Source organism: Oculina patagonica, chromosome 14 (assembly GCF_052425735.1).
Source record: "Oculina patagonica isolate OP01 chromosome 14, crgOcupat, whole genome shotgun sequence".
NCBI lineage: Eukaryota > Metazoa > Cnidaria > Anthozoa > Scleractinia > Oculinidae > Oculina > Oculina patagonica.
Window position 1 is genome coordinate 15,056,766 of NC_135771.1, and position 24,225 is coordinate 15,080,990.

The 24,225-nt window shown below is 38.4% G+C and overlaps 2 protein-coding genes across 4 annotated transcripts; one reads left to right on the top strand and one right to left on the bottom strand.

Moving 5' to 3' along the window:
• The first annotated feature begins 445 nt into the window (after positions 1–445).
• Positions 446–15,751, top strand: LOC144638019 (neural cell adhesion molecule 1-like). Of its 2 annotated transcripts, none has more exons than XM_078497121.1 (5): positions 446–752; positions 832–1,203; positions 5,418–5,708; positions 6,017–6,316; positions 12,883–15,751. In XM_078497121.1, exons 1-5 carry the CDS (start codon positions 692–694, stop codon positions 12,972–12,974), a joined length of 1,116 nt encoding a protein of 371 aa, XP_078353247.1. In that variant the 5' UTR covers positions 446–691; the 3' UTR covers positions 12,975–15,751. The 2 variants fall into 2 exon arrangements, with proteins under 2 accessions (XP_078353247.1, XP_078353246.1); XM_078497120.1 differs by having other exon boundaries at positions 448–752; positions 12,880–15,751.
• A 2,987-nt stretch (positions 15,752–18,738) lies between these two features.
• Positions 18,739–23,258, bottom strand: LOC144638547 (uncharacterized). 2 transcript variants are annotated; one of them, XM_078497741.1, is made up of 4 exons: positions 23,011–23,258; positions 20,712–22,222; positions 19,710–20,446; positions 18,739–19,557 (listed from the first exon to the last, which is right to left on the bottom strand). In XM_078497741.1, the coding sequence occupies exons 2-4, from the start codon at positions 21,091–21,093 to the stop codon at positions 18,739–18,741; spliced, it is 1,938 nt and encodes a 645-aa protein (XP_078353867.1). In that variant the 5' UTR covers positions 21,094–22,222; positions 23,011–23,258. The 2 variants fall into 2 exon arrangements, with proteins under 2 accessions (XP_078353867.1, XP_078353866.1); XM_078497740.1 differs by having other exon boundaries at positions 20,712–22,297; positions 23,005–23,258.
• Between the last annotated feature and the right edge of the window lie 967 nt (positions 23,259–24,225).

Sequence of the window (24,225 nt, forward strand, 5' to 3'; positions counted from 1 at the left end):
TATTGCCTGCTTTATGTGTACGCTAAACCAAAAGACGCTTTTTGTTGATTAGACTATGAACGGTTATATTTACTCGGAAATTCTTTTTCAGATGTACGTGTCGAAGACAAATCCGAAATCTTGATCTACTCCCTTTAAATTCTAAATTACGTAATGCGGTAAGCCCCTTTCGCACTTCGTAAAGAGCTTTTAGATTTTAAAGATGCATTGAATTTTTATTTTGTCGCTGAAGGCAAATGAAACGCCCAGTGACATAATTATCGCCGTGTTAATATTGCCAATAAGGACTAGCCTCTTTTGTTCGCGACCAAATATCTTTTTCCATCTGCTTTTTTGATCGGCTTTTTTTCTATGTCCAGACTCAAAGGTTGCGCCTACTTTGAGGAGAAAATTTTCCCCGCAGCAAAAAAACGCGTCAGAACTGCGGTCAGAGTCACGTGACTCATGTTATAACAGGCGAGCCACGAGTCATTTGTTTGATTCACAAATAGACACGAGTTGTGAAAGCATGCTCGAGGATGACCACGTTTTGGAACAGGCCTTTTCATAGTTTCGAAAATTAACTGAGTCATCTTTCATATGTAAGCTCAGTGGAAAAAAAGAAAACGAATCCGGGTGTAAAAAAGCACAGCGAAACCGTTTGTCGCCTGCGTGGTAGTTTGTTGTTTCTAGCGTGCTGTGACAACTTACTATGAATTCTATTGTCTTCACTCATTTCAAGGCAATTTGCCTCTTGTCCGGGACTTTATTCGGTAAGTCAAATGTTGAACTGTCAACCAAAACATTTAGAGCTTGTGACTGAACGTTACTTTTTCGTTTTTTCGTTACTAGTGTTAGCTGCAAGCGAAGACCAAATCTACTTCTCCACTAAACCGAAAGACAAGGAGGTATTCGTTGGGGAGAATGTTCAATTTGATTGGGACTACGTTGTGGAAGATGTCCAAGAAATTCGGTTCGGAGTTGTAATCAACGATAAAAATACTGCTATTTATATCAAGAAAAAAGATGGAACTTCCGTGCTAAATAACCTGCATACATCGGTGGAGTGGATTCGCGACAGAGTTGAGATAGTCCCCAACAGGCGAGCAAGTTTTAAAATCAATCAAGTTAAAATGGAAGACTCGGTGACATTTTTCTGTCAAGTGTTTTATGGTGCAGAGGGACTACTGTCCGAAACTGATAAAGTGAAACTAACTGTTGTGGGTGAGTACAAAGAAACGTTAAGCTTAAATGATTTACGCGCGCAAAATTTGAATTTTGCCTTTGTCAGCGTTTGTGTAAGTTTGTAAAGACCACCAAACGGGTCATTTCGTGTAAATTGTGTGAATATGGCCATGCCAATAGTACCATAAACGGCTTAATCGACTCGTTTCTTTGTTTAGCAAAAACCGAATATTGTTTTGTGTGGCAATCTGGCGGTTTAATTTCCCCACGAGAAAATATTACTTATCAATCAATTTAAAAATAATACCTTGAAGTGTTTTATAATACCTATAGATTTTTGTCGCCAGAATCATGCATAAGCTTAACTTCTAGACCGATCTTTTTCTTTCTCTCGCTCGCAATAATGACAAATACGTCGTCTAGAAGCGCATAAAACACACTGTTTAAAGTACTGTGACGTTTTATTTATTCTAGTTTATTCATTGCTTTGCGTCTTTGTAAACAGATCTATGTAAGCTTATATTTTGTTCTGCTTTTTTTTTCAAGCTCTTTCGTGCGTTCGGTGATAAAAATATTCGAGTACTCAAATTAGCGAGCTGTTAATTGTAGGAAACGTGAAAATTCAGGATTGTTTAGATTGTAGCACGTTATAAACTATCCCGTTGATATGAAAATAAATATGTTGTAAATGCACCTGTTTTAAGGCGATGGACGTTTAAGTAATTTTTTGAAAAAGGGTTTTGCATTTGCGTGCTCTTGAAAAGTGTTAGTTGTCAGGGCAGATTTCATTGCATGTTCCAGGAAGCTTTAAAGTCTTCAAATCAACGGCTGAGTGACTCATAACTATTCCTGTGCCATTATACTCTCTGTAAACGCAGTTTCTAGGTTGATATTTTTAACCACGAATTGTCAACAACTTTGTGACAGATCGATAACGATCAGTTTCTTGCCGTTTGCGGTGTCTCTTCTATCGAGATCCAGCCGAGAAAATGTTGGTTTAGTTCGGTTTAGTTGTTTTCTCTTCCCTGAATCGGTTCAAAATATTTTAGGAAAACCTACTACAATTAAAAGTCCAAGCCTCTGGCTATTTATGCGGACCATGTCATTTTGATTCAATTTATGATAGTTTGATATCATAAAATCTACATACATGTACGCTTTCTGCGCAGTGTATTTTTCACTTACGAAACTTAAGCTTGATATGAAATTCCCACAGACAGGTGTTTCACACCCAACAAATGTGCGGCAGTAGAAATTTAATTTTGTTTCCGCGTCTATGTCTTTTTGGACGTAATTAAGCAGTTCTAAAACTTTAAAACATATGTATATACATAACTAACTGCAGACAGTACTGTTTCGGCCTTCTGGGCCTCATCAGTGCAGTGCTGATGCTAGGATGGAGTCTAAGCTGTATAGCTACCCCAAATGATCCCACACTTGTGGTATTATCTAAGCCATGCCAGAGTGCTCAAACTAGAAAACTATATATATATATATTGTGTTTTTTTTTACAAAAATAGATTTGCTGAGTTGGATGAAAGTATCCAAGTGAAGATAAAGAAACATATTCAAATAGTTGCTACAAATATTAAGTACATTTTCTAATTTAACAAGAACTGCAAGCAGTTTATAATCGTGCGGGTAACGTTTGACCACCTGACCTCTTACAGTGCTTTGGCTTAAAGGCACGGCACCACACAGTAAAAAAAATCTTTAGAAAAGCAGTCACTTGAGAAACACACAAGTCGTGTTTGCGTTAGTCACGGAGTGAACGTGACATGAATTTCCTTTACCACGCCATCTTTTGCCTTATATAGCCGGAAAAATACCTGCTTACGCATGCAAATATTTATTTTGTTCCGAATGTTCAATTAAATAAACCCAAACCAGTTCATTTAAAAGAAAGCCAAATCACGCCAAAATAAAGAGTAGACTAAGGCCATCCCATTGTGTTTCTCCGTTTAGCGTCTTCCGACAAGCTTTTGGTAATTCCCCTGGCGCGATGACGTGTATCCCGTGCTTTGACATATTCTTGCTGAGCTTGCAACTTTCGTTTCGATAACGTTTCGATTCTCAAAATACCGTAAACTCAAAACAAAAATTGGGATATCCAGAAAATAAGTCGTCGTTTTGCAATATTTAACACGTTCCGGGTAAATTGTACGACTTGTACTCGCTCCGAGCCAAACACTTGAGTAACACAACAATAAATATTTCACACAAACAGAGCGCAGAGTATTCAAACAGAAAATAGGTGAATGATTATTTATATAGCTACAAGCGAGAGATCGCGTGACATGGGTCTGACGTAGTGGTAGTTTTAAATAGCTTGGACATGTCCAAGCGGTCTTTGTTTTCGCTATGTGATTATATTCAGCCCTCTCTTCTTGTAAAATATGGAATGAAACAAAATTATACATTTTAGAGAGTAGAGTGTTCATGTTAAATGCGAGTGATCGGCTGATCTCTATTAAAAATATTAAATCTTGCGTGACCGTGACAGAAGAGCCGGCTGGGCCGCGTGGGTCTGGATCGATTTACCGACAAAAAAAAAAAAAAAAAAAATTCCGTGCAGATTATGAATCGGGCCCAGGCCCCGCCCGATTAATTATTGATGTAGATTATCGTGGTTATGACTTCCCGTTAATCATGCATGCTCAAAATGATGCTCTCTTATCATATCTCACTGGAAGCATCTTTGGAAAATAGATTTTTTGAAGATGTGATTTCTTGAAGTTAGGTGGGGTAAAGACAAGGGCTTCCTTTGTCAAACAAATGGAAGTAAAAGCTCAATAGAAAATACTACGGCTAAATCTACCATTTTTTTTGCCAACGTTATATTTTGCCTTACTCTGACAACATAGCCAGGTAGATATACAGTATGCTAGGATGTAGTTATCCGCTGTTCAAAGAGAGGTGAATAATGGAAATCCCATACTGTGTGCGACCGGGACAAACCTTTTTTCTATGACCTTGAGGCCTTTCTTAGCCTTGCAAGAGAGAGAGAGAGACTCTGAGATACCTGCCCTGCTTCGCAAAAAAAAAAAGATGGCAAGACCTGTAAAATCTGTTTTATACTCTGCGTGACAGATATTTTTAAAGGACCCCAGGTAGTGGAAGATGTTACAGAGTGGCAAAGTTAATTTTCTTCACAGCAGTGAAACAGAGGCCTAACATTGTACATGTAGATTCTTTGTATGGTGAAAGTTTAGGTCAAAAACTCTATTAAGGATGTTCGCGCAAAAATCTTCCAACATTGCAATTTTTCTTAAACTTTCAGCACTGCTAGTTTACAAGTAACTTATGTCAGAAATCAAATGTAAAAAAATGGGGGTCACCGAATTTGTTTTCGAGATATGATATCTGAAAGAAGGTGCTTATTTGGATAAATTTGATTTTTTCACTGGATATGGTGTGGCGTGAGGTTGCCACATGAAATACGTGCGCAGTAAGGATGTGCATAAACAATAAGCGCGAACGTCCTTAACAGGGAAGACTTAACCTACTGCTAATAATCAAGGATCAAGGTGGGACTTGCAATGTGACATGTATTGCATCAGGCACTTGTTCAATTGTATAACCATTCTCACTCATATTTTATGCTGCTTATTGTCCGGTGTTGATAAAATAAAAGCAAAGGGATCTTTAAATAAGGAGATAATGCATTTGGTGTTTCAGCATAACATAATGCAGCTATCTATAAATAAACAGGGTAAATGTAATCCATGCTCTCCAGAATTCCATGTCATAATTATAAATGAGAAAAGGAAAATATTTACAATGTGGTTTGCCTTGGCAGCCTAAAAGTTTACCTAAGTCTCTACGTTTATGTGAAATTTCAGCAGGATTTTATTCTTTCAGTCGGTGAAATAAGCCGGCAGCAGGCCCTTAGCAATATCCCAGTATGAGTCACTGGCCTATACACAAAACAGAATGAGGTTCAGGATTAAGCAGCTGTAAGTGCATGGGGAGGTGCTGCACGAAGACCTATATCAGGACTGCCAAGGAGACTATGTTGAGATATGGGCAGAGAAATACAGTAGTGACTTTTGATATCTTGTCACTCCAGTTTGATTTTAATATGCATACAACAATTCAAATAATACAATGCCATTCTACAAGTACAGCACAGCTAATGTTCTTGCAAAAAATAAATTGACCAAGTTCATTTTCCAACTTCATTACATCTGCTAGTTTAACCCAATAATCATACAATACAATTTAAGTTATTTTGAATTTATTTTATTTTTCAGATCTCTTGATTGACAAATTTGATTCAACCAAGGCAAAGGAGTCCTGGGCTGGCCGCAAGATAACAGTGGTCTGTGCAGTTAAGGTGCCTGAAAGCCTTAAAGAAAATGCAATGTTTTCTTGGAAACATGTACCCTCAAACAGAACTGTGGCCAGAGAATTCCATGATGATATGAGAAGTAAAAGCTACTTAAGTGTAACTACAAACAAAGATGAAGACTTTGAAACATTGCAGTGCAGGGCTGAAACCAAAGCAACTGTGAAATTCCACACAATCAACATCACCAAGCTAAGTACGTGTACCATGTAGCTGGCAGTTCCAATCCCAAAATTACATAAACAACCATGTTTTGTTTGGTTCTAAAGCTTACAAGAAAGCAAAAGAGCTCAAAGGAAGTGCAGAGAAAAACAGGAGTTTGTCACAGACAATTTTAATTAGTGAAGATATTATTCTACATGATTAAATTATTATGTGAAATGATTGGCTTATGCATGATTCTTTAATTCAACATTATAATTTTTGTTGAAAAAGTAAGCTCTTCTCACAGTTTATTTTAGTTGTCACTTTTTGCTGAACATTGTTTTTGTTTTTTCATTGCAGGTGCCCCATCAGAACCCAGGAATCTTAAGACAGAAACAGTATTTAACAAGAAGAGTGCAAAAACGTATATTCGACTTCAGTGGGACCCACCAGATAAAACTGGTGGCTCTAAAATTGAAAAATACCTCATAGAATACATAGTTAATGGCCTTGCATGGGGATCACCAGATACAGAAGAAACACAAGGCACTGAATTTGAGGGGTTGAAGCTGCAAAATGGAGGAAAGTACAATGCAAGGGTCAGGGCACAGAACAAGGCAGGACTTGGACTACCATCGAATGAAGTGCTAATAGATCTTGGTAGGTTTCTTGTAAAACATAACTTAGGGTCTGGGTAACTTTCTGTTTTGCCTATAAGACGAGCGACTTCTGCTGGTGCCAAAATTTGATGACATATTCACTAAAGTATACACAATTAGTAAAATTCTACTAGTATACAAATGCAAATGCTGCAATCTTATTGGCTGCGCTATTGCACACTATCAGCCATTAGTATGCACACTGATTGGTTTACTCAGAGGTGATTAGCTAAGTACTATTCACCTCAAGCAGCTGAAGATAAATAAAATGGCTTCCTGTGTCCCCCTTGGTTACCGAAAGTAATGTCTTGGTCTGCTAGTTATTTAGCTGGCGTGGTATATATATTTTTTTTTTTTTTTTTTTTTTTTTAATTCATTTATTCAAACAATGTAATACAAAATGAAAAGAAAGTTACATGCAAAAGGGAAAACAGAAAAAAAAAATTAAACTAATAATAACACACTGTTTACATGTATAACTAGTGGGGATACATATGAAACAAAAGCCGTCAGTAGTGACCACTGATGATTAACAGGAAACTAATACTACTGTCTTAAATAAAAAGAAATTACAGCAAGGTTTACAGGCTAGGTCAAGATAAAAGTTACAGTTGAAAAGAAGGGGACGTTAATTACAATTTGACTTTACATTTAAGTTTTCTGACGGATATTGATTATTCAGTACATGTTAACAGACACACTGGAAAGACGTTAAGGAGGAGCGCATTTTTCTATTTTCCATTGCAGCAACATTTTTCTTCTGAACTCTTGAAGATGGGGTTTTCTTTCAAGCCTTTTACAGTTATATAAATACTGTTTAAGGTAAATGATGAACAGGTGTAATCTGTGTTTTGTTGGGGGATCAGACACCTGATTTGCGGCAGTAGCGGTAATATCATTGAAAGTTATCTGTTTACTCGAAAAAAAAGAAAGCAGAGCTATGAGCTTGATTAAACCAAGCAAAAGCGTCCGACCAAAAGGATGTTGTAATGTTACAATCTAAAAAAGCGTGTTCAATCGAATCGGGATTTTGACAAAAAATGCATGTTGCGTTATCGGCTAGACCATAGTTTTTAAGTTCTTTCTTTGTAACGATTATTCTATGTAGTAGTTTGAAGGAAAACTGCCTTAGCTTGTTATCTCGTGAAGATCTATAGATGAAGGAAAATTTGTTCTTCCATTCAGAAAAGTCTTCAGGGAACTTATCTTTCCATTTTTTGATACCGGTAGGTACAATGTTGCAGTTTTCATTGAAGAGTTTATAGTAGTGTTTGCAGCGCATGTTTGCTAAATCTAAAGTTATTTCCGTCCCAGCTGGAGAAGGAGCTATGATGGTCGAATACAGACTATCTGAGGACGGCTTATAGTCTTTAGCTTTCTTTTTTAAATTTGAAGGAATTGCTGCAATTAACTGAAAGTAGTGTAAATAGTTTGTCTTAATCTGAAATTTATTTTGAAATTCGCTAAAAGACAGGAAGTTTCCGCTTGAGTCTAAGAGGTCTTGTACAAAGTAAATCCCTTGGTCAAACCAGGTTTTCCAAAATAAAGGTTTATTTTCTATAGTTATAGTCTCGTTATTCCAAAGTATATATTCGCCATACGGGAAAAGGCCTTTACCTTGTTTTAATTCCTGAAAGTAAAACAGAAGTTCTCTGTAAAAGAGAGGCATTTTTTTGTCTATGGAGACAGGATTAAAAATTACACCGGAGAAGAAATGACAAACCCCCATACTGTGAAAGGTAGTGATTTGGGATTGCTTTCCATACATCTTCAGAGTTACTCAATAGTCTGCTAATCCAGGCCAGGCGTAAAGATTTAACAACAGTTTCAAAGTTGACAAAATTTACACCTCCATGCTTAAGCGGTTGGTACATGACAGCTCTCTTGATTTTATCTTTTTTGTTGTTCCACAAAAAAGAGAATAACTGAGACTGAACCATTTTGATGACGTTCCCTGGGACAGAAAGCATAGATGCTGCATATATAAGTTGAGAGACACCTAGCGATTTAGCTAGAAGCGACTTTCCATAAAGGGTAAGATCTCTTGATAGCCACAAGTTCAATTTGGTTTTCATTTTCCGGATTTTTGCGAAAAAATTAGCTTCGATGTTCTTTCCTTGATTGTACGATAAAAAGACTCCGAGAACTTTAATCGGATCCTTGGTAGTTCTAAAATCAAGAATCTTTAAGTTACTTTGTTTCATAGATCCTAGCCACATTGCTTGAGTTTTCTTTTTATTTAATTTAAGTCCAGAGAGGGACCCGAACCAATTTAAAATTTGTAAGCAAGACTTAAGAGAAGTCGTATTGTCGGCAATAATAGTTGTGTCATCCGCAAACTGTGAAATTTTTGCAACCGTATTATTTGGAAGTAGTATGCCTGTGCAAGTTGGGTCTTGACGGATCTTTAAACCTAGTAACTCAACCGCAAGAATAAAAAGAAAAGGACTAAGAGGACAGCCCTGTCTTACCCCCCTAGATATTTCAAAGTAATTTGTCAGGTAGCCACCATTCAATACGGCGCTTTGAGAGCCATTATAAATAGTAGAGAACCATTTGATGAAGTTTGAACCGAAGTTAAAAACTTTAAGAGTATCCAGAATAAAACTCCATTCTAAAGTGTCGAAAGCCTTTTCAAAATCGATAAATAGAAAAATTCCAGATAGATTCTTTTGATCTAGGTCTTCCATTAAGTCACTCATGAGTCTTATATTTTGACCTATGTATCTCCCTTTAACGAATCCCGTTTGGTCGCCATGAATCAACTTGGGTAAATATTTTTCTAGTCTCAATGCCAGAATCTTAGTCAGAATTTTGTAGTCGATGTTTAGAAGAGATATAGGTCGCCAGTTTGTCAGATCTGTCAGGTAAGTATCACCTTTAGGAAGGAGTGTTATTGTCCCTCTTCTCTGGGAGATGGATAGTATGCCTTTACTGAAAGCTTCGTTATACGAATTAAGAAGGTCGCCCCATAGAAGGTCAAAGAAAGCGACGTAAAATTCTTTTGTGAAGCCATCTTCACCTGGAGTTTTGTTTTCAGCAAAACAGTTCAGTGCATCTTTTAGTTCTTGACATGATAAACTTTGATCCAGATCCTCTTGTTCTTCCTTGCTCAATCGGGGTGTATTGATATCCTTGATGTAATCACCGAAACCTTTACTTGGCTGCGATGTTTGTATATTATCAACCTTTGAAGTATACATATTTTTATAGAAGTTTTCGATTTCCTTGTTTATCATCGTGAAATTCGAAGTGATCTCCTCATTTTCTAATTTAATCTCGCGGATACATTTTTTATCATAATTAGTCTTCTCTAAATTATAAAAATATTTGGTTGGTTTTTCACCATGTTCCAACCATTTTGTTTTTGATCTAAACATAGCCTCTTTTCCTCTGGATTCGTGAATTTTTTTCAATTCTTCTTTAGCGGTTTCGTATCTGTCAAGTATGACCTCATCTAGCACATCGCCGTTGCAAATTTTAAAGTCAAGTTCTTGTAATTCTTTCTGAAGAGATTGCTCTTTGGTCTTCAGTTCACTTCTTTTTTGTTTTGAATATTTAATGGTTGTGGAGCGGAGCTCCATTTTTATTAGTTCCCATAATAATTGCTTGTCTGAAAGCTCAGAGTATTTTGCTTGTATCAGCGGATATTTAAATTCGATAAGTACTTTATAGCTTTCGTCTTCTAACAGAGTGTTGTTAAATTTCCACAAACCGGGTCCTCTTTTGAAATCACTTTTGATTTCTAAGCATAGAAATATTGATTTATGGTCGGGAGCAATGGACGTGCGGGTTTCGGATTTGAGCACATCGAGAGATAACGCATGAGAGACAAGGAAAAAATCGATTCTTGATTTTAACTTTAAAGGTTTTGATTCATATGTAAATGTTTTAGCATTCGGATGTAAATGTCGATATATGTCAATTAGATTAAGTTCGTCCATAAGATCAACAACGGCATTTCTGTAAGCTGTTGCTTTCCATGGTAGGCCACCGCGTTTATCTGTTTGATTAAGAGCAACATTCCAATCGCCGGAGGCAATAAGTCTAGAGGTATCTGACTTTGATATAATGTATTCGGTTAAATTTTGAATGAACATTTCTTGTTCGCGGTAGTCATTCGGAGCATAAATATTAATGACAAAAAAGGGCAGCTCGTCGATTGTAATTTTTGCAATTATATATCGCCCCTGAGGATCGGTTTGGATATTGCAAAGCTGAAAGGTTGAATTGGGATTTAGTAACATGCACACACCTTTTGAGTGTGCAGTCCCGTGAGAAAAAATCATTTGTCCGCCCCACTCCAGGGACCTGGCGTGGTATATACTAAAACAATTACAGTCAACTCCTGATAACTCGAACCTTCAAGGGAAATCGAAAAAAGGTTGGAATTATCAGAAGTTGATAACAAATGACTGGAAATAAAGAAAAAACAATGTTTACTGTTTTTCTGTTCATAAAATGCATGTACATTTTAAACAAACATTTTAATCAGGAGTCAACTGTAGTCACATTGAGCAGTATCAGTGGATGTCAGTGGTGGATATTTACATACTTTGCCGCTTCGTGGCTCAGTTATCATATCCACTTCGTAAATAATGGTTATTTTAATACATGTTTATTGAGGGGTTGGTTAATGAGCACACAACAGTAGATTACTGCTTTTAAGGTACTGATCAATGCCCTTGCTTCTGCAGCCCTCTTATCGTTCTGGCCATTTTGAGTTTTATTCATAGCTGGGAACAATGAGAGGTGGTGGAATTTTCAGGCTATTGCCTTATTTTGCTCTGCTACATTGTGTATTATAATTATTATACATTGAAGTCTTAATTCTTATCCTTCAAGCCGTCGATAATTCTGGATATTTTGTCATGTGGAGCATCATTGCATGGCTATACAGGGATATTTTGTCATGTGTAGTGCGTGGTCACAGCTGCATTTTTTACTGTCAATCTCATTGGGCAATTCCAGAAAATATCCATACACCACAACGGACGGCTTCAATCTTTTAACCTCCCCTTGCCTTCGGAAATTCCAAAATGCATTACCCCCCATGCCCTCGGAATTCTATAACTCTTAACCCCCCCTCCCATTCAGATTTTTCCTTTTTTTCTTTAAAGGTCAAATGAACAAAAAATTTCAAAATGCCATTTTAATCAACCAAATGCTAAAACTATCCATTATTGAGAAAAATTAAGAAAAAATTTTGCTTTCCGAGCCTTAAAGCGTGAATAACAGCAAAAAATATGAAGATTTCCGAAGGCTTCACGAAAACGTTTTTGAATGACTACGCACTAAAATGGAAGGAATGGAACGAGTTTTTGACGTCATAATTGGTGTTTCTGAAGACGACCGCAGACCGACTGCACTGATGGCAACGTCAACGACAACGTCTGGTGGAAAATGAATTTATATTTTACTTGAGAATCTCGTAACTTTCCGGACGTATTCTGCTTATTTATTGCTTTAAAAAGCTAGCTCCCACTGAATATTTAAAGATCTTTAGTGTTTTACCCCAAATAGGATTTTTTTAATATAAATGGCATTTTGAAATATTAAGGGGTCCAGAAGGGGGTCCAGAAGAGGGGTCCAGAAAGGGGGGTCCACGTTTTGTCTGCACCCTGAGCCTTCAGGGTCAGCAGTCGTTCCCAATCCCACGCGCTTCAAAATGGCGTCTCGAAGCGTGGCAAAATAGTTTCGCGCTCCACTGAATGTGCTGAATATGTTGTGGATCCGCTTTGACAAGAAAAAAGAGTGAGTGAAGACATTCATCAACGTTAAGGCCTCTGGAGCTAGATGTACAACCCACATTTTATTGGTTTCCTTTTGTAAATGAACGCAAACACACGCCTGATCGATCGATACTTGTCTTGTATCTTCTTGTATCCTGCTTCTGCGACGCGGTCGTCAGTTCGTGCTTTATTTACAAATGAGTAATCTACAAAATAATCATTTCAAGGAACACACTTTTGTCTGTCTCCTCTGGAAATCCAAGATCTGGAACTCCCCCATGCCTTCAGAATTCCAGTCCAAAGAACCCCCCTTGCCCTCGGAATTCCAAAAAGCCGTCCGTCGTGGTGCATGGATATTTTCTGGAACTGCCCATTTCCAGCTACAAAATACAAAAAAAACCAAAGAGACATGAAATAATATCTGGAGGTGAAAATAAAAATGAAAAAAAAAAAAAAAAAACTGAGGGAAAGCAAATGTTGTCAGCTGAAGGGACTGATTATTTAGAAGTTATTAGAAGAGGCCAAGTATGATATGAAGCATTATGCAGATTTTGGATGATATATACGTACAGTATACGTATAGTAAGTCAAAAAGAATCTTCCGTTTAGGAGTAATTCAATTGTAGAAACAATAATTATCATTATTCGAAATAGCAACTGACTAATTATTAAAATTAATGCAGTGATTGCATTACATTCTGTGTATGGTGTAAAAAAGGTTTAAACTTGTTTTATGATGTAAAAAGCTTTGACTTGGTTTTCTATTTTTAAGAAATAATGTCAGTTTTGATATTGGAGTTCTACTCATGTCTATAATATTCAATTTTTTCAGAAGACATTGCGCCACAGGCAATCTCTGACAGTTCCCACCTGAATCACCTAGAGGTCTGTCTCCTGTTGGTCTCTGTCATGGCATGGTTTCTGTAGATTTTAAAGTGATGCAGAGGAAAGTCATCAAGATTCTGACTAGATGTCTGTAACCAGTAAAGTCACTCTGGCTGTGAACAGTACACTTAAGGTATAAGGCTCTCCCTTAACAGTGAGAGAATAAATACTAGTTAAGCACATAGTTTACACTAGACAGAATCATGAAACGACCCAACTGATTTCTTTCACATACCATGGAACTCAAGGCCACCCTGTTAATACAGCCACCTCATTATTATGGCCACTTAATTTTGGCCTAGCAGCACAAAAACTCTGTCAGTCATTTTTATATGGCTTCCTTGTTAATACAGTCACCCGGTTAATATGACCAGATTTTTGTGGCTTAATTGGTGTGGTGATCAGATTAACAGGGTTGCACTGTTCACTGCATGTGAAGTCCGGTTTGGACCAACAATTCATTAAACAGTGGCCTGGGACATGTTTGAGGCCTTCCAAAGGGGGTAGCCGTGTCGCAATGTGGCTTGTTTCTGGGAACCAATTTCGCCTAGCCAACAGCTGTAAATGTCGCTGTCGTTTTCTCTGCTATTGCAATGCTGTCACGCTGTCGCATTTCAGTGCCATAATGATGTGGCTTGTCGCTGTTAAAATGCTACTGAGTCGCCAAAATTCAGGGTCATGTCAATTGTCACTTTTACCCCTTGGAAGGCCCCATATTTTGTTTGTTGTTTTCACTGGGCCTTAGTGTAGACATGTATGTTGCAGGATTGTTTAAGTTACCAATTAAAAATACATGTAGTGGAAAATCATGATTATGAACTGCAAAAACCGGATGTCATTGTCATCATCAATACAACATGATGTTATGACACCAATAGTGCCAGACTGAAAAAAGGCCAAAAATGTATTAACTATTAAATAATCTGTAAAGCTTCCTTTTGGCATAAGGCTGTTGCACATTTTTCTGTCTTAAAATTGTTTCTATTTTTAGACAGCTCTTGTTAAAATACACAAAAAAATGACATAGTGTACATAAATCTACTTATAGTTTTACGAAAAATCAAATGTAGCAATAGAAATGTTGATAATTCCTTTATTTTAAGCTCCTCTTGGATTTACAAAACGAAATATTATTAATATATAGTAATGTGTACCAAGCAAATTACTAAAGTAATTAGAAATTCTTAGCTAATGATAATTAAATCCAACAGAATTCTTTACTGTCAAACTAAGAAAGCTGTGAATGCCTACAATATATTTTTTGACCAATTGCTACAGATTCTAAAGGAAGATGGTAAAATTCTGTCTCCTAAAAATGTGTTGCTACTTACAGTGCAATAAAAATCTGAGAACCCAGGTTTCTTATAGTTACTGTTAAGTTCTGTGTATAAGCTTCACCATCCCGTAGATAGGCCGCACCCCCAATTTTTGACTATAAATTTTGAGGAAAAAGGTGCGGCTTATACATGGATCTTTACAGTACCATTAGTAACATAGCAACTGCCAATAAGTGGACCATTACAACATGATGTCATGAACATTCAAAATAAGCTGCTTGAGTAATTCAACTTTGCCAAAGCTTGTCAACTTATCTCTAGAAAAACCCAAACCAATTATTCTCTTACATAGTGCATGTAGTTCTTAAATAGGAAGGAATAGCAATTATTGGTTAATCTGTGGTTATTTCATGAGCATGGTAACGATAGGTACTGGAAACTATCATTACTGTTAAATCCAAGGGCTTGTTTCAAGATCTTACATACATGTACAATGAACATTCCAGATATATTTTAAATGTTCACAGCTTTCTTAATAAACTTGACATTGGTTACATATGTTGCATTGTGTGTTAATGCTCAAAGCATTAATAATTGTTGAATATGTTGTTTAATTGTAACCGAGGCTGTATCTTTAATTGGTTATCGCATGATGCCCCTTACAAGGGACATTTAAAATTACTTCACAGTTGGATATGAATTAAGGAATGCAGTAGGTGTGCCTAAAACAGGTTTATCCTTAAACTGGTTTTATTTACAAACAAAATATAATTTTCCTTGTAAAAAAAATACAACAATGACAACCAAAAACAAAGGTATCATGATATCCCTTAATATATTGATTTGTCTTTTGACTTTTATACTGTTGTTGAAGCAGAAATTTCACATTTGTCAATAAAAACAAATTTGTCTTTTGTTTGCTGATTTTGCAGCTGTTCAAATTACATAGTTTTATTTGGAAGAAAACTTTTTGCTGTGGAGACAAATTGGTTGACTTCACCTTTCCTGAAAAACAGAAAGTCTTCTAGGTAGATTTTCAAAGATTTTATCACTTATTTATTAATAACAAGAAGAATCTGTTTCTGTATTTCAAGGGCATAGGTTACATATTATGAGAAGAATAATGAGGTATAAAAGCTCAAACTCTTAGATATTTAGTGGACCATAAATGTTAGAAGTAGATGACATTTTGTCTCACATAGCACTGTTTTGACTGACGTGAAATTTTTACACCATTCAGTTTTAAGCACACATAATGTACTATTTATTTAGTAAAATATTACAGTTCTGTAATGAATATAATTGCAGAGTAATGGAGGTTTTTGACAAAAAAGATTATAATTTAAATATTAATATATTATGTATTTAAATGTATTAAAATTAAAAAAGAATTATTTGTATTTTAACAATTTCAGAGACAAAGCGACAATGTGATACATTTGCTATAGGCATTTCTCACTGTACATATTGTGAGTAGTTGTTGTATAACTGGACTGCAACTGCTGACCAGAACTGGAAATAATAAAAAAAATCCAGTTTAAACGTGAGTGAAATTTTTATCAACCAATGTCCCAAATTTGAGAGTGTTGTAGTCTTACTAGAGCATGTTTATTATTTTGTGTAATGAAGTATGCAGTGTCTAATTTAGAAAATACCAGTAATTGAATAGAGGCCTTATCCAAGGGGGGTAGCTGTGTCGCAATGTCACATGTTTCTGAAAACCCATGTCGCCTAGCTAACAGCTGTGAATATCCCTGTTATTTTTTACCCTATGGTGTTGCTGTCGCATTGTGCCGCCGTCGCAGTTTATAGTCCATGAGCCAAATCCTGAAATGTGGCTATAAATTGGTTTTCGTAGCACCCCCCGTAAGACATAGTGAATTTGGTATCAAATGAAAGCGTATTGTCTATATTTTAATAATCTACCTGTTACTTTTTATGTAACCTGTGCCTGTGTGAGAAAAACAACTGTTTCTGAGAGGGGGGGGGGGAGGGTGGGAAAGGATAAATTGCACTTCCCAAATGTATAAGAATTACAAAAAGGCAATTTTCTGTTCAAATACCAAACGGTTTTCCACCAAACTTGACTAAACTACAAATCTCGTCATATTGTATGAATTGCGCTTTCCAGACATTTCTCTGTAGTTACCATGGCAACCGTCAACATCCATAACGAATTAGGAAAACATTTGTCCCTTTCACTGTTCATATTGTACTAGTGACTGTAATTTTAAAAACAGGAAGTGGAAAAATGGAGGAACAAAGAAAAAAATTGACACAAATGTTTGTTCTTACTGGCCTGGCATTTTTAAAGATTTTTGCAGAAATAACAGCCCTTGCAAATACCTTCAAAGAAAGCTGACAGAGGGGTGGGGTGGGGGAAAGAGCTTCGTGAACTCTTAATATCAATAATCTTTGCAAAACAAAATGTGTTTGTCAGGAAATTTGGTGATATTCCTCTTACAATAATTAAGAGGCAATGCATCACACCAGCTGTTTACACTTCACTGTTGCCATGGCAACGGTTGGCAACAAAACTTTTAATTAAAAGACATTACACTGTTTTTGTTTGGATGATGAGCACAGAAACATTCGCAGTTTCAATAGATCCTTATTTTCCTAAAACTAGGTTTTTTTCTTTCATGCCTGGCCTAAAATATGCGTAAGACATATTTAAGGGGGATATTCTCTCTTGACTCCATGAGCGGAAAACGGTATCTAAACAGTCTTGAAACTTAAGCTACATTCTTAGTAAGCATGAGTACTTTTAAAGCTTACTGGTTGACCGCGGATACTGTTAGCATCAACAAATCCTACATTAACTGTCATTTTAATCATCATCAGTATCGTCAGCACTTTCATCATCATCTTCACTATCTTCCTTGCTAACACAATTAATGCAGCTATCCTGGCATGTACACACCTCAGTGCAGGGAAGGCCATTGCGAACACAAGAGCAGCGTCGTGTTTGACACAATCCCTTGCAGCCGCAGCATACAAGCTCCATCACAGAATCAGGTGCTGGTGCCTGGTTAGTCCAGTAGATTTCCAGTTGGCCCTCTTTCAGCTGCCAACCATGGCCATTGGGAGCGTGGTCCGTTTGCGCCTCTAGGGCATGTTTCCAGAGGAAGGCCTGATAGTTAGCACGCCTGAGATGGTTTTTCAGAGCTGCTTTTGTCGGTGGAAGCTGATGTGACTGAAGATTTTTGCTCTTGCAGAACAACTTGTACCTGAGTTCATTCACACTGTTGCATCTATGGTCATTGTACAAGGCACATACAAACTGTTCTGTCTTGCTTAAATCTTCATCACTAGCAGGGACTCTCTCACCAAGACTGCCAACAATTTGCCTCAGAGATGGAAACAGCTGCACAATTTGAAAAGCTTTCTTCTTCCCTTTGGTAGCAAAAGCACTTACACTATCACAACCGGTTATGGCATGTAGGCTGGGAAGTACATCACATATCTCTCGGCCAAGCTTTTAACAAACCTGTCGGATACTAACAATGCGAGATCTGCTTTTAGTGCCACTGATCAGCATTACGTCAGCAGGAATAGCTGCTTGGTGATAGCAGGCCAAAACTTCTACATCTGTGTCAGAGGACCTTATGGCGATGCCTTGGTGGCCATTTTGACTTGCGTGATTTGCATGGAGGAGCATCCTTGTATCCGGGCCTGGTATCAGCTTCCTCTTGATTACTGGAAAGTTCCAAGACTGTGCATGCAGTAACTGTACCATTCGAGGCGGTGAGTTTGGTACAGTTGTCTCCATGAGTGACAAAGAGAGTGCGATCTTTGATTTTCTCTGCGTAGACTGCCTTTTCGGACCACTCACGTACGAGGAAGTTTAAGAGACCTGTTTTGTTACTTCAATTTGCCATGAACTTTTTCCACTGACGTGGGCAGAACTGTTGACCATTGGTGATGTTGACGACGAGCTCACCATCTCTCCCTCTCTTGCTCCTTTCAGTGTTTTTAACTGAGTTGGCCGGATATTGGTCTCCTACAAAGTCAATTCTTGCTGCCTCTCCAGCCTCTATCAAAATTCTGGTCATCACCATGTCTTCCAGCTCAGAAAATCTATCAGGTACCCTTACCAGCGCCTGCAGCACCGCCATGGCATCAATAATGACAGCTGTTGTCAGATCAGGTAAACTCTGCAGGAATTCTACTCCATTTTCCAGTTCTTTAGAAAGGACGGCCTTGTTTGTCTTGGCCAATGAACCATCAGATGAAGCCAACGACCAAGGAAGGGGACCAAGCTCGTGAGTCAGCAGATCTTTAAGGTCCACCTGGCGGCTCTGTCCAAGGACTAGAAGGCGGGCAAATAGGTTCCTGTCAGCTCTAATTATGACGTTTCTGTCCCCTGCTGTTACAGACGTCTTCTTCTGTGCATCACGGAAACTTCTTAGTTTTAGTTTGGGGAGTGTTTGAAAGAATCCTGTTGAATTTGTGACCAGTCTTTCTTCTACGAAAGCCGTCAAAGCTGTTGTTCCCTTCTCTTTTGGCAGCAGCAGATCTTGCTTCATTTATTCACTGGCAACATACCCAGAGCTGATGCTAAGAAGTTCTGTGGATGGTTCAAACGGATTGCGCCAGTTCCTGATTACTTCGAACACTTTCTTAACGTCTTCCTCGTCTCTTTTCATGCGGGCTGGGCTTGTCTCTTTGTGCAGTCTGCGTTGACTCTCTTGAACTCCCGTTGTCATTTCTCTGCACTTGTCCACGAACGCAGCACGGGAGTGAGCAGTGACCATCCAGCGCTGAACAGCACCTTTCCTTAGGCTGAAACCAACAATGCCTCCCTTTGTCTTAGTGCTCCTGTTTAGTGTTTGCTCAATAGTCTGATCCACCGGCATCTGCGAGAATCCATGGGATGTTGATCGCTGAACTCCAAAATCACCATGCACCAGGAGGTTATGTGCTTCAGGGTGGGTTTCCGGTAGCAACATCATGTGGGCTACATACACGGGGAGATATCTGGCATAATTTGTATGATCATAGGCGAAGAACGAGGGTAGCATCTCCTTGATGGATTCTAGATTAAGGCCCCAGTTCCCTTCTCTGGTTGCTCGCACAAAATTCAGCAGCACCTCCACCATCTCCAGGTAGCTGTTCCAAAACAGCTTTAGCGGACCGTTGTCTTCTTTGCAGTATTCCTTGTACAGATGGAATATTGCTAGGAAATCTGGCATGGATAGAAGCCTGTTAAACTTCTCTGGGCTAAATTCTTTTCGGATGTCTTCTATGGCACTGACAAGTATCATGCGGTTGACCTGGTGACCATTGCGTTGCAGCCATGATTTAAAACCAGTCCATTGAAGTCGATGCATTGCTTCAAAAACAATCTAAAATAAACGTAAAAGTAAAAAATAAATAAATGTATTTTGAATTTGGACAGCATAGATAAAAACTTTTAAAGCCTTATGATCCAGTAGCAATCATGAAGGTGTCTTTTACCTAGCTCTAGGTAAAAAAAAAATTATTAAGTCATATGTACCTTATGTGTGCGTAGAGCTCGGTTGTAGTGCCGGCCTTCAATAACTCCGGCCACAGATCCTGAGCCAACGATGCCACTTTCCATTAGAACATCTGCAAGTCCAGCATCTCCAAATCGCTTTCCAATAGCAGCAAAGAAGGCACAGATGGTGTGAAAAGAGCCAATCCGGACAACCAATCGCTGAAACTGATCCTTGTTCTGCCACAGCACCTCAAGGGCTTTTGCGTAGATCGCCTGATCGAAGACAACTATAACATCACGTTGCCCGAGCTGCTGAGCCATTTGTAATGATCTTTGCAACACTGTATACACTGTGGGAAGCTCTGTGGGACTGGCCTCAATGACTTCACAGTAACCAATGGAGCATTCACGTGGAACACTTTCCTTATGTAGTAGCATGTTGAAGCCTGACCACGCTGGTATAACCTGCCGTTCATTTTCTGCTGATGAGAATAGGGTGTCTTCAATCGGCATTCTGCAGAGTATCCAGCCAAAGTCGATGACCCGTGCATAAACTGCAACTTCTGGGGAGGCTTGTTTGATACTATTGACATCAATTTCAAGTGTACCAGGTCCCAGTCGAGGTCCCGAATGGTATGGAAGTACGTCAGTTGAGATGCAGGTAATGGAACGGTTCTTGGAGCGGTTCTGGTTGTTGGAAATGTCCGGGGGTAAAGCACAGCTGAGTGGTTTACGTTGTACAACGATGCCATTAGTACAATGAGTCGTTCCCTTCCCTGCAATACGGAAAATGTGCTGTAGTAAATACTAAAAGGGACCCTAACCATTACTTAAGATCATAGTGTTGGTTGTTTAGTGTGATCAGTATTTTGATTTCTAGCCAATAGATTGCAAACGCTAATTAATCGCTTATATATTTTTAAGAAAGACTTCTTTTTATAGCTTTTAAGATGCAAAGTTGGAAACGTTCTTTTTACACAACAAAACCAGAAAGTACATGATTGAGGGAATGGTTTTCTTTCAGTTTGGACTAAACTTTACCTGACAAGGTTTCCTCTTGTAGGTCGTTGTTATCCCAGCAGAATACACCTGGTACATTAGGGGAGCTGACACTTGGTACCAAGACCCCATTCTGTTGCTTAGCAATCTGCGTCTCCGCCAGAGCTGTCTCCACTTCCTCTACTTGAGAGTATGATAAACCGTGTCCAAATCTGTTAAGAATGGTTATCAGTTCAACATTTCCTGTAAGGCTCTTTACAGTCATTGGAAGTACGATGTGTTTTGGAGTTTTTATGCGTCCGCGACTGACAGAATGTATTACATCCTGAGAAAGAGAAAGGGCAAGGCGATGAACTTCCGGCGAGATGTCTGAAACTCTTTCGGCAGAATATTCTGATTGTGTCGATAGAAGCCATGCCATCATATTGCAGAGCAGATCAGGTACTACAGCGCTCTCACACTAGATCTTCTGATGATGGTGGCCATGGCATTGTTGGTTTCAAGTTGGCTACCAACTTTTGTATGGTTTTAGCTGTATGGTAAACTTGACGGCTAACTTCTTCCTGTGCATTTGTTGAATCTGCCTCACTGTCACTGTTTGCCACTTGCTCTTCATCAACAGATGACGTACTCATAAGCACGGTTTCTACCACCTCACCTGTTGTGACATGTGAACCATAAACTATTTCTGATTGGTTTTGGTTCAGTGGTCGATGAAAGGACAGCCGTTCGCCAAAACATCTTGTTAGCCGGTTCTTTAGCTTGGCGGACCTGTACGTTACAACATCTACTTCTTCTTCTGCAAGGAAGGAAGTGTATTTTTCAACAAGGACTGACATTGGAATGGCTTTTGCAGCAGTGAAGACTTCTTTCTCAACAAAATCTTTGATTTTATCAAAAGCTCTGTTATAACCTTTGGTTTCGTCATCTTCTTCCTGACAATTCTGCTCCTCCAGCTTGGCCAGCTGCCTTGGATTCACATAGTTTTTGTAGCAATTTTGATCGATGATACTTAATCTTCATGGCTATAGTGTCGCGTCCATCGATATGCAATAGCATGCGGCTGTCATTCCGAATCCGAGCTGCTTTTATTAAAGCGGCACCACCAAACTCGCTTATGTTAAGTGTAAGTTGTTCCCTTGTTCTCGCTCCTTTGCCATAGGCATTCATGACTTTGTCTTTTTGACAAATCGCACATTTATCAATGTCGAATGTTTGAAGTTGTGACCTGAGACCCTCTTTCTCGGGGGCTCAATACCACTAGATTGCCCAATAGACTCTTCATCTTGATCCTCCCTGGCATTACAGTGGTTTTGTTCCGCCTTAGGTACTTTGTTTATGTTCGTATATTCTTGATAGCATTGCCGGTGATATCCCCCCTTCCAGTAGTCCTTCATTATCATCCATATTGCATCCCTTCTCCGAGTCGAGCAGCTTTCGAACTTTTCCCAGCTTTTATAAGTAAATGATGTTAATTTACCTTGAACATTTTTTTTAACATGGCAAAGGCACCAATTCCAGTTAGGCTTTTGTACTGTGATGGAAATCGAGCGCTTTATACCTGGAGTAATTTCTGCCATATCCTTGATAGGCCTTGATTACACTAGCTTGCCATTACACAAGTATTGCTGGTTTTCACTGTCACGCAAGTAACGATACTGTCACGCGCTGCCAAAAATTAATCCAAAGCTATTGAGTCAAAAAAATCAAGAATATTACAGGTTAAAGAAAATTACTAGATAGTCTACGTGTCCAAGTTTCAGGTCTGTACGGTATTCCGTACTTGAGTTATCCGTTAAAATGTTCCACACAAATTTAGAGAGCACAGTATGGAAATTCCATGCTGGAGTCCGTGCCAAGGGGCACCAAGATGGCCGCCGGAAATCAATGAAAACATCTGGCATTCACTTCTGCTATAAAAAGAGGTCAGTTCACCTTCGTGAACACCTAGACATTCACATAAACACTTCTTGTAAAACCTCCGTTGTTTAGATCGTTTAAAATCACAGGATGATGCATTCTTTTTAAGCATACGTGACTGCCTTACGGCGGCCATTCTGATGTCGTGTGGCGCAAAACTCCGAAATTCAAAATGTTATATTTTAAAGACGGCGGATGCTATCGAGCTGAAAACCTTCAATAAGATATATATTAAGGACGTCAAATAGCCAGTGAAGGATAAAAGGAGGGCCGGATGGACGCGCCCGCCCCCCACGCCGAGACCCGCCACGACTGAGCCCATGACTGAGTAGGGAGAGCCGGACGGGCCGCGCAGCGCGAGCCGACGACAGAGAAGAGAGGGCGCAGGGGGCCGCGGACAGGGACTGAAGTAAACAAAAACGCGATCGAATACTTACAGTTATTCTAGTGTTGTTTCGTGGGGATTTCAGCTTTTAAAAAAACATATCGTTATTCAGGAACTTCCAGAGTTTATCTACGAGATTATTTTGATTAACAAGAATTGAGATTAATAGGAAAATCGGTACAAAACCACCATTCTTTTATCATTTTGCCTGCAAGCCATTTTCCAAGAGGCGCCATGGACAAACAGTTTGAATTGCATCATGGGATGAACAGTCTGGAATGGAACTTATGGAATAGCGGACCCTGGATTATTGTCAAAATGCCTCAGCTTCGGTTTTTCCATTCAGAAACTAATCCAAAGAACACTTCACAGATTGTTATCAGTCTACATGTATTAAACGTAGTTTGCGCTTTTATTTTCTTATTGTTCAAAGAATAACAACAATAATCAAATAACAGTACTAAATGACAAGCGCGAACATAACTAAACCTTTAAATGATGCCTAAAAAATATTTACAGTTTAAAGAGAATACATCAGCTTTGAAAGCAAATTCAAACATTATTAACTTGATCAAAGTTAAAATTCTGACAAAATTTGAAACTTTTGGGACCTTTCTGGGTTAAACCAGACCTAGCTCATCCACCCTTAAAACTTGTCTTAAACAGAAAAAACAATATGTCAGTTATTATAAAGACATCTAATATTAACGATGCTAGTGTTTCTAGCAACGTGTAGTGCTTTGGTGTTCACCAAAATATAATTTCTGCGATAAATATTCGTTAAAACACTAAAATTCATCTACTTTATATGGTTGCCTAGCAACGGTCACCATGGTAACACCAAAATTGAACAAAAACTAAGAAGTATACAGCATTTAATCAAAAGTAGACTTCCTGTCAGTTTCCTTTATATTGGATCAGCAGTTTTTGAGATATTTATAATTGCTGTTTTAAATCATTGAATGCATTTCTGCCAAAATGTTGAACCACCCACCCCCCTCAGAAACAGTTGTTTTTCTCATGCAAGCACGTGTTGCATAAAAAGTAACAGGTAGATTATCAAAATATAGACAATAAGCTTTCATTTGATACCAAATACACTATGTCTTACGGGGGTGCAACGAAAATTGTTTTTTTAGGTGTCTTGGCTCTACCGTAATGATGTCGCTTGTCGCTATTAAAATGTTCCTGTGTCGCCAGTATTCAGGGCCATGTCGCTTGTCGCTTTTACCCCTTGGAAGGCCTCTGAAT